This window comes from Cynara cardunculus (assembly GCF_001531365.2).
Source record: "Cynara cardunculus var. scolymus isolate 2C chromosome LG 14, CcrdV1, whole genome shotgun sequence".
Taxonomy (NCBI): domain Eukaryota; kingdom Viridiplantae; phylum Streptophyta; class Magnoliopsida; order Asterales; family Asteraceae; genus Cynara; species Cynara cardunculus.
Genome location: NC_037541.1, coordinates 10,497,536 through 10,508,857, shown reverse-complemented (window position 1 = coordinate 10,508,857; position 11,322 = coordinate 10,497,536). Strand labels below are relative to the sequence as shown.

Genomic DNA, 11,322 nt, shown 5'->3' with positions numbered 1-11,322 from the left:
AATCCCTATTGGTTTTGATAATAGAAGATTCTTGATGGTAACAATCTTTGTGATGAGTTTGATTTATGTTGGAGCAAATTTTATACCGAGCATTTGGGATGCCTTCCGGTTCACGGGTGAGACAGCGACTGTGTCGGTTGGTTTCATATTTCCGGCTGCTGTTGCACTAAGGTATGTAAACTTGTGTAAAGTTACATATAACTTACTTAGTTTTGGGTTTGTATGTAATGAGTATGGATTGCAGGGACAGTCATGGAATTACAGCTGCTTCTTGATTCATTCATAAGAAAAATGGAGGTTGTTTTGCTTTGCTTTTGCTTTTGCTTATCAAGTGAAGGTATAATTAATTGGTGGTATTGGATATGAAATTTTGTTCCACTTGTAGCAAAATGATATTTTTCCAAAAGAAATAATAGATTAGATATGGGTGTAAGTTTTTTTTTATTTTTAATAATTAACCTGGACATCCAACCCGCTGTGTGAGCCGATTAATCACAGGACGACCATMTGCTTTATAGATAACACGGAGTCATCGTATTTGAACCTTCATGGTTTTCTTCCTCTTTTGGATTTCACAAGCTATGCAAGCACTCTTTGTCAACACAATCTCATTCTTATTGTGCTGTTAGTCTTGATTTAGCCTACCTGGTTGGGTACTTTATAATGTTGTATGTGATTTGCTCTTGTTATAAATCATTTGATGCAAGTATTATACTGCATGAATAAGCCCATATCCTTGAATCCATGGTTGATGTACATGTTTGAACATATGTCTTCTCCTTGAATGACAATTAGACTTCAATTACATGAAGGGCTGGTCAAGGTCATTCATGTTTATAAGCACCAGATATAAATTATATATTTCTTTAAGATTTACCCCCTCCATGTGTGCTTATAAAGAGAAGCTGTAAACAACTTTCTTTTTGTAACAAGGACAAGCAATACTTAAAATGACCTTAACATTTGTATAGCATTGAATCTATATGCTTAATTGTAACTTGTAAGCATATCCCAAACAAGCCCTAATTTGTTACGAATGAAATGATAAGGAATATGATTATTGATGCTTTCTTCTTGTTTTTGAAAATTGAAGCTTGAGGCATGGGAAACAAAAATCAAACAGGAAAGATAAGCGCAAGCAGCCCRTGGTTCCTACACCACAACCAAAAAAGAAGCAAAAGAAACAGTCAGAACAGAGTTCTCCTTTCTTGGTGAAAAGTGTGTGAGTTTGGCATTAATGCTCTGCGATATCCTCTGTTAAGGTAACTCCCTTTTTTTTCAAAATCCTATGATAAGCATTGTGCTTGCGTTTCTAGGGTTAAGGCTATGCTTCTGAAGTAAATCACATAAGCTCACTTGAGTTAAAAGATACATAACCAAATGACCCTTAAAATAAGCTATAGCCGGTGGTATAATTTAATCCTTCCTTTAAAAAAATTATTCTTGTAATTGAGGAATGAACCAACAATGGAAAGATGTTATGAGGGAAAACCATTACCCCAGATAACTCTGTTATCCGTGTATCATCAATCTTGAATGTAAAATAAGCTCGGTAYTGGTTTAATTATAGAATGGCCAAGTTGAGTAGCAAGATTATAACCCTGAAATAACAGCATTGTGCCTTAGAAAGATTATTGGTTTTAAATAATTTGTCATATCTTCACGGGGCTGTTTTGTGGCGAAAAATAGGCAGCTAAAAAAGCTGTTCCGTGRGTGTGCCAAGCAAAACATAATATGCAGTTTTCTATTATGTGCTGTCTTAGAATCTTTTGAAAAATTGTATACTTATATTTGCTAAAATACATACATTTCTAAAGCTTACGTCTAATTTCAGTTGATATATTTGCCTATTTGGTAATGGGCAAATAGCAAAGCATATTGCTTGAACATGCTATTGGTTACTTCAATGGATTTGCAGTTCCCTTTAAGGTTACAACATCAAAAGAAAGTAATATTGAGTTTGTGAGCCTGTAATACCCAATGAGAATCTTAGTTGAACTTGTGCTTGAACAAATTGCTCTTGCTTGGATAGTGAGCTTATATGTCAATTATTCATTTATATTAGCATCCCATTGCTTAGGAAACAGTTGGATCAATTTAGTTTAGTTCAGACATGTATTAATCCATGGAAACATGAAAATGGTTGCATGTTCAACAGAAAACCATTGCTTAGMTGTTCTMTWTTCTCTGTTTTAAATTTTGATAGGAGTCTGGCAAGGATAGTCAAGATAACAAGAAAAATCACATCAAGGGACTTCTCRTTGCAGCAACTGACTGTGAACCTCGATATATGATCTGTCTACTTCAGGTTATCATATGGACTTCACATGAGATTGTTGTTTTGGATTCTTTGTTTCGTCATTGACATGACTACTTTGGACTTTGTCAGAGAGGAACGTTCGGAAGAACCAACAGCAGCTGCGTCGAGGCTGCTGTGTCGTACCCTACACTTGTTGCCACCGTGTTTCGCCAAGCCACGACAGCAAACAGCAGCACGTAGCAGGCGCTACCGCCCTGCCCATCGTTCTTCCGATCTGCACAGCAACAGCAGCCACTGCCTTCGCCCGAATCTGCACGCAGGGCTGTGCCGTGTTTCTGCACAACAGCCGCCTAGCATGACAGCAAATAGCAGACTATGCTGTGTTGTTCCTTCGTGCGCCTTACCAAACAACAACATTTTCTTCTTTTCTTGATCAAATCAACAGCCGCAAGCAACAAGGCTGCTGCCTTTTTCCTCGTCCAACAACAACAGCAGCAGGCAGCAAAGCTGTTGCGCTTTTCCCGTCCTGCAACAGAGGCAGCAAGCAGCAAAGCTGCTGCGTTTTTGTTTTCTTTTTTCACCGAAACAGCAGCAGCAAATCAACAGGTCAAAAAGGGCTGTTTCTCTGTCTTTTTCACCAAAACGACAGCAGTAAACAGCGGGCCGAAAGGGCGCTGTTTCTCCGTCTTTTTCGCGGTAAACGGCAATAGCAAACAGTGGCAGCAGGCGCTGCCCGCGCGTCCTCGGAGCAACAGCAGCCACAGCAGGCGCTRCCYGCGCGTTCTCGGACCAACAGCAGCCGCAGCAGGCGCTGCCTATTAGTTCAAAGACTGGAGATTTTYCTAAATCCTGCTATGTGAGTTCATCTTGATCATTTTATTGGGAAACTTTATATTAATTGAAAAGGAGTATTTTGCTTACCTTACGCCTAAATTCCATGTGCTTACTTGTTAAATGAAATGAAAACGTATGGGTCTAAAGAGTAAGCTTGAGTAATCTCATTTTAATGATCGGTTGAGTTTAGGTAAATAGTGAGCTTATGAAAGCTCTTTCTGAGCGAAAGCTCTTTCTGAGCTTATGAAAGAAGCACATCAAGAATTGCCAAATTAGCTAGCTCGATATGTTGATAGATCTTCTTATGGTGATTGTCGTTATGGATCCAGCAGCAGGTTTGGTGGTCGGGATTACAGGAGCAACTCAAACAATAATTCGATTTTGCTAATACACCGTATTAACCTTACAAACTCATGATTCAAGGTCAAACTAATGATTCTGAATTGTGATTTACCCGCGCTGCATCGCGCGGGTACACCACTAGTATATATATATTTATATATATAAATAACGTAACCTTAAACAATACCGGGTGAATAAATTGTTCGCAAAGTCTTGGGGTGGAACCAAAACATCCGGAGATGACGGGGGAGACCCGATTTACCGTTAATTATGATGGAACACAAAGTAAATCATAGATCAACGTTATAGAGCATCACTTACAGGTATAATACCATCGACATCAACCTAAACCAGTCATGTAGTCGGTCGTGATCTTACACTCTTTATCACATAAATTACATAATAATCACAATGCCTATTTCCGAGTGGAAATGTGAAGGTGATTTGAAGATTACATAATAATCGCAATGTCTATTTCCAATTTACACTATCCTTCACACAAATATAATAAAACGACTTCCAAGCCTACAAACCCATTACATTCTAATGACATGCTTAAATGCGTTAACATAAGCATATAACCACTTGTACATCACTCAAATTTTTACATAACATTCCCATTTTGTCAATGACTAGCTCCAAAAAGTAGAATATGAGGGTTTTAGAGTGTTATGACCAACTGTTGATCATCTCTCTCAGTAATTTGATGATAATCCCTTTTCTCTTTCACGTTGTATTTGTGTTTCTGTATTTTCAGTTCCAGCGATCTTCACTGAGTACATTCAGTGGTCGCTGAAGAACTTGCATTGTAAATCTATCAGAGACAACAATACTTCAAGAAGACAACACTCACACCAAAGAACCTTCAGCAAACGTCGACGACTGAAACTGAAGATTAGAGACCGACGAGTACGTGATCTGAAGCGGCATTCAATGATTACAAGCCTGTCTAGATATGTGTGAAGACTGCTCTAGCTTCAACGAATGATGATGAGACCTTCAGGTCATTCCAGCATTCAGCGATCAAAGGAAGCTTGCTTAGCACGATTGTTGTTGTCTTGTCTTTATGCACACAAATGACAAAACCCATACCCTTACAAAAGTTAGTACGGTACGGAGCCGATTAGTCGACTCTTTGTCCACCAACTTTAGGTAAGGATGTCTGCTCAGAAATAGTGTTTTTGTACTATTCACTGTAGCAAAGGACAAGCATTCCTCTTAAGGTTTGACACGCACTCTAAACCTACCATATTGCATTAAATGGACATTTAATGTACTGGGTATAAATAAAAGTGTTTTTTCTCCATGCAGAGAGCGCGCATCTCTCTCTAACCTTATTCTTACTTCAAGCATCTTCTAGCTTAAGTAAATGATTTTTCTTTTAGCAACTTCTTTTCTTGTAATTGTTAAAGTTTTGTGTGTAACCAAAGATTGTTTAGATAGGTTTTTATTACCTTATCTTTCCGCAAACAATCTTGTAAAATCTGTATTGATCTTCTCTATCGATATATATTTTAAATTTGAAAATATTGTGTTTGTATTCATCCCCCCTTTCTACAAACTGTTTCTCTTCTTGTAGACCCTTACGGGACCAACACCAACCTTACCTTAAAACAATTACTTTACCAAGTGGTTAGAACCATTTTTCCAAACTCATCTTATAATTATAAACATGATCCCCAAATTCACCATTTTGACCTAAAACCTCTATATCGACCAAGCAAATAATTACTTAGAACTAGAATATTAGAATAAGTATAGCACATAACTTTCAATTAGTATAAAGCTTCTAAAAGGGGTAGGAACTCACCTTGCAAGATTTAGGAGAAATCCTGAAATTTGAGAACAAACGGAAGGCAAAAAAAATGGTGGTCTTGATGCAAATGGCAGCCCCCTTCCTCTCTTCCTCTCTTCCTCTCTTCTTCCTCCCTTTTTCTCTTCTTCTTTCTTTTCTCTTCTTCTTTCTTTTCTCCCTGCCAACGACCAGCCCCCTCCCCCCTTTTTGACTTTTTTCCTTTTTTTTCTTGGGAAGAAGCATCCCCACTAAAAGGTGGGTGGGTCTTGGGGTAGGACCAGGAGGCAACACCCCCTCCCCCCCTTCCACTTTTCTCCTCTTTTTTTAAAAATAAAAATAAAATAAAATAAAGTTTTTAATTAAAAGGGTTTATAAATTCCTAATATAAACACGTAAACATCACTTAACGAGATGGAAACCCAAGATGTGAACGGTACAAAGATATGAGAAAAATCTCAAGTGTTACAATCCTTCCCACCTTGGATTAAATTTTGTCCTCGAAATTTTAGTTCATGAGAAAAGGTGAGGGTAACGCCTCTTTAAATCCTCTTCCGCTTCCCATGTCACGTTTGACCCTCAATGATGCTTCCATTGTACCTTAACCATGACAATCTCTTTATGTCTCAACACCTTGATCTTTCTTTCCAAGATGGCTTCCGGTTCTTCAACACAGCGGTTGTTCTCATCCATATGAATATCCGTAAGTGGTATTACGCTTTCGTCTTCCGCCAAACACTTACGAAGGTAACACATATGAAATGTGTTATGGATTTCGGCCATGTTAGGTGGTAGTTCTAATTTGTAAGCTTGAAGTCTCACCCTAGCCAAGACTTTAAACGGTCTAAGGAAACGGGGGCTTAGCATCCCACGCTTTCCAAAACGAATAATACCCTTCCAAGGGGACACTTTTAGCATTACACGGTCGCCCACTTGGAATTCCATAGGTCGGCTCATCTTGTCTACATAACTCTTTTGTCGATCTTGTGCTGCCTTTAAGCGTTCTCGAATACACTTCACCTTGTCGGTCGTTTCTTGCACGATTTCGGGGTCGACGAATTGTTTCTCACCCGCTTCAAGCCAACACACAGGAGTCCTACATTTCCGTCCATACAATGCTTCGAAAGGTGCCATCCCGATGCTAGAATGATAACTATTGTTGTAAGCGAACTCCATAAGGGGTAGGTGAGAATCCCAATTCTTGCCAAAGTTGATAACACACGATCTAAGCATGTCTTCGAGGGTTTGGATGGTCCGCTCGCTCTGACCATCGGTTTGAGAGTGGTAAGCTGTACTCAACTTCACTCTCGTGCCCAACTCTTTCTGCAAGCCGCCCCAGAAATGGGAGGTGAATCGGCTATCCCGATCTGACACTATTGACAATGGTATACCATGCCTCGAAACTACTTCATCGATGTATAACCTGGCAAGTTTGTCCATTGGCAACGATTCTCGCATTGCTAAGAAGTGAGCACTCTTTGTCAGCCGATCAACCACTACCCATATCGTGTCATGACCTCTTAGAGTCTTCGGCAGTTTGGTCACGAAGTCCATGGTAATATGTTCCCACTTCCATTCGGGAATCTCCAAGGATTGAAGACTACCATAAGGTCGTTGGTGCTCCACCTTCACCTGCAAACAAGTCACGCACCTCTCCACGTAACGAGCCACATCCAACTTCATAACAGGCCAACAAAATGTCAATTTCAAGTCCCGATACATCTTGGTGCTACCCGGATGGATGAAGTATTTGGACTTGTGCGCGTCTTCTAGTAACAGTAAGCGATTGCCTCCAATCTTGGGTACCCAGATACGCCCTTGAAATAACTTCAAGCCACGACCATCCTTCGTCAGAAGTAAGCGTTGTTTCATCATATTTCACTCTTGAGGTTCTCTTCCAAAAGTGCTTCACGTTGTGCCACTCTGATTCGATCGATCAGACTGGACACTATATCGATTCTGGTGAGTACAACTTTCGTCTCACTACCGTACTCCTTTCGGCTCAAAGCATATACCACTACATTTGCCTTACCCGGATGGTACAACAATTCACAATCGTAGTCTTTGAGCAGTTCGAGCCAACGACGTTGCCTCATGTTCAATTATTTCTGATCGAAAATGTACTTCAAACTCTTGTGATCAGTGAAAAGCATGCACTTGGTACCATGAAGGTAATGTCGCCAAAGCTTTAAGGCGAACACCACTGCTGCTAACTCCAAATCGTGGGTGGGATAGTTCTTCTCGTGATCTTTGAGTTGCCTTGACGCATAGGCAATCGCCTTTCCCCTTTGCATCAAAACGCAACCCAACCCCATTTTCGAAGCGTCGCTAAAAACTACAAAGTCTTCAGACCCTTTCGGCAAGGAGAGGATCGGGGCTTCACATAATTTCTTTTGGAGAGTTCTGAAAGCATTTTCTTGTTTTTCAGTCTAGATAAACTTCACATTCTTCCTTGTCAATGCCGTTAAGAAAGAAGCGACCTTGGAGAAATCTTGGATGAACCTCCTATAATAACCCGCCAGACCCAAGAAACTTTGGATTTCTGATGGACTCTTTGGCGGTTCCCAATTCATCATCGCCTCAATCTTGGATGGGTCTACCTTCACACCGTCCTGAGTGACAATGTGACCCAAGAATTGAACCTCCTTCAACCAAAAGTCGCACTTGGAGAATTTTGCATACAACTTCTCCTTTCTTAACACTTCGAGAACTTCTTGAAGTTGTTGTTCATGATCCAACTCGTCCTTGGAATAAACAAGTATGTCATCAATGAACACTATTACTGACTTGTCAAGGAATGGTCGGCACACTCTGTTCATTAAGTCCATGAATACCGCCAGCACATTCGTCAAACCGAAAGGCATGACCAAGAATTCATAGTGTCCGTATCGCGTCCTAAAAGCTGTCTTTGCCACATCATCTTCTTTCACTTTAACTTGGTGATATCCCGAACGAAGATCGATTTTTGAGAAGCAGCTTTCTCCCTGAAGTTGGTCGAAAAGGTCGTCAATCCTAGGAAGAGGATATTTGTTCTTCACGGTTGCCTTGTTGAGTCCTCGGTAATCAATACATATCCTCATGGTGCCGTCTTTCTTCTTTACGAATAATACTGGAGCTCCCCATGGTGATGAACTCGGTCTAACAAATCCTTTCTCTAGAAGGTCTTGTAATTGAGACGCCATCTCTTGCATCTCGGATGGCGCCAAACGGTAAGGTGCTTTAGCAATTGGAGCGGTTCCCGTAATAAGATCGATTCTGAACTCCACTTGCCTATCGGGTGATAAACCGGGCAAGTCTTCGGGAAATACGTCAAGAAAATGGCTAACTACTTTCACATCTTCAAATTTTTTTTTCTAGATTGGTATCCAACACATATGCGATGAACGAGGGGCATCCCTTAGCTAGACACTTGCGTGCCTTTGCCATGGATAGGAGTACTACATTTTCCTTTCTACCCTCTCCGTAAACTAGCACTGCATCCCCGTCCGGTAAAGGAATTCGTTTCAACTTCTTAGAACATAAGATTTCCGATTGGTTCTTTATCATCCAATCCATTCCAATTATGACATCAAATCCGCCGATAGTCATGGGTATGAGGTCTACCCAAAATTCTTTTCCCTCGATCCCCAATACACAACTCCTGACAACTTCACTCACCAGGACTCGACTACCATTTGCTATTCAACGATCAGGGCGTCTTCTAGTGCACTAAGGGGCATATGCAAATGTTGATAAAATGTAGTGGACACAAAAGAACACGAAGCACCTGAATCGAAAAGCACATGAGCAGGTACGGAGTTAACAAGGAATGTACCCGACACCACATCCGTCGATGCCTTAGCTTCTTCCGCCGTCATCTGAAAAGCTCGGCCGGCTGCTTTCGAGGTACTTTCTTTTCTTCCCTAGTCCCCTCCCGCTTTCAATTTCTGGCAATCATTCTTTAAGTGACCCGGCTCTCCGCATCCAAAACAAATGGGTCCCTTGATCGAACACTCATTTCATGAGTGGCCTGGTTTCCCACACTTAAAGCATCTTATGGGAGTAGGGTTGGTGGTACACGGGCCGTGGTGTTTACTACGGCATTTGGGACACCACTTGGCCTCTTGTCTAGGATAGGTCCCACGATTGTTGTTGTTGAAATGGTTGGGCCTCTTGGAAGGCGCATATTGACCTTCCCACCTTCTCTTTTCACCACTTGACACTCTCTCTTCTCTTTCTTTAACATAAACCGATTCCATGACTTTCGCGTCTTCGATTGCCTCCCTAAGGGTGGAGGCTCTGGAGTTCCTGAACATCACCATCATGTCTGTAGGTAATCCTTTGAGGTAAGCTTTCATCCTTTCTTTCTCCGTAGGAGCCACATGCCCCACTAAGTTCAGCTTTTCCATGAAAAGTCATGTGTAGTCTCTTATCGACAAATTTTCTTTCTTAAGGGTTCGGAACTCTTCTTCAATGCGGTCCATTTCTTGCTCGTTGCAATATTCCTCCAACACCTTCTTCTTGAACATGGTCCAACTCATCTTGGCCAGATCCGTAACCCCCATGGTTGAAATGACAATGTTCCATCAGGTAAGAGCTGCACCCCTTAGCATTTGAGAGCCAAATCTCACTTTTTGTCCCTTATCACAGTCACAAGCTCGGAAGGCTTGCTCGATCTCTCGAAGCCAATTCATGCATGTCACGGGGTCATCTGTCCCCACAAACTCTGGTGGCTTACAACATAAAAACGTCTTGTAGGAGCAAACCCTTCCCACTTGTCTTGCATCAATCATCGCCAATTCCTGGGTTGGGATTCCATTTCCGGTACCCCCAGATCCTACAATAGTTACATTCTCGGCAACTGCTTCATGCTTACGGTTGTTAGCATCACTATCCTCCAACAACCTCATAAAGAACTCTTGTTCCTGGGCCATAGCTATGTTCATGGCGTTCATCATTGTGCCCATCATTCTTGACTCCGGGGTTTCCTCTTCCATTACGGGATTAGAGGTGGCAAGGTCAACTTGAGGAAAGTGGTCAACTCCACCGCCCAAGGTGTTTTGCCAAGGGTGAACCCTTGTATAACACCCTCATTTTCATTCAAGAGAAATGTTACGTAATCTGAATCTTTTTCCTTCATAAATACACCCAAAAAGATGGCTAATTTAAAACCATCTGAACTATTACAGCGGAAGTCTTTGAAATTATCAAGCTTAACTCAAGTTCTAACCCACTTACTTTTGGGGTTGAGTTACAAAAGATCATTACAGTGCATTTTAGACAAAAGACTAAAACAAGATGACAATAGGCAACTCCCTATGCCTGTCCCTTGCCCGTATCCGTCCTCGAACTACCTGGGCCTGAGATGCATACTATAGTCAGCTTATAAAGCTCAGTGAGTTCATGGTTTTCGTGCATAAATCATTGTACGTCATACATTTCAACTTGTRAATTTTAAACCAACTTGTAACATGCAATTTCTGTAAAACATGCAATACTGAACACATGAGATCTCATGATTTTAACTGCCGGGTACGAGTCATTTAGTCACTGGCWTTCCCTGAGTCGTCAGCCCTGCTCTTGTCTAGACACTCATYACTGGGTCGTGCCACTTGTCACGTGACTTTTAGTCACYGRCATTCCCTGAGTTGTCCGACTGTATCTGCCTAGACGCTCATKRYTGGGTCGTGCCACTTGTCATGTGACTTTTTGGTCAAATGCYCACCCACTAAAACTGATCAAACTTTGATATAGAAGACATGCTAGAGTTATTCGAAAACTGGTTAAACACATAGCATRCAACTGATCATAAAAACGTCATACATGTAAAACATATCATGTATGTAACTTGAAACATYATGCATTTGTACCATCATCATATAAATCATATAATGCTTGCAAATAAGTTTATACGTAGGTATGCATCCCAGTGTAAATCTCATGAAGACTCACCTGATAACGTCGATTGCTTACTTAATGGTGCTGACTGGTACCCTACAATTTATAATAGCGAATAGTACATAAATGATAGATTCCTCTAAGGACTATAAAAGTCAACTCACGGTCAACTATCTGCTTGCTATTCTATAAGTCTTATCAAGCCATCGGGGCTAAG

The 11,322-nt window shown here is 41.0% G+C and overlaps 1 protein-coding gene across 1 annotated transcript in view; it reads right to left on the bottom strand.

Moving 5' to 3' along the window:
* Positions 1–10,203: 10,203 nt before the first annotated feature.
* The window catches only part of LOC112526422, a 6,810-nt gene continuing 5,691 nt past the window's right edge, over positions 10,204–11,322 (bottom strand). The window contains exon 2 of the mRNA XM_025136705.1: positions 10,204–10,341. Coding sequence (XP_024992473.1) covers positions 10,204–10,341 — 138 coding nt within the window. The remainder of the gene's footprint in view (positions 10,342–11,322) is intronic.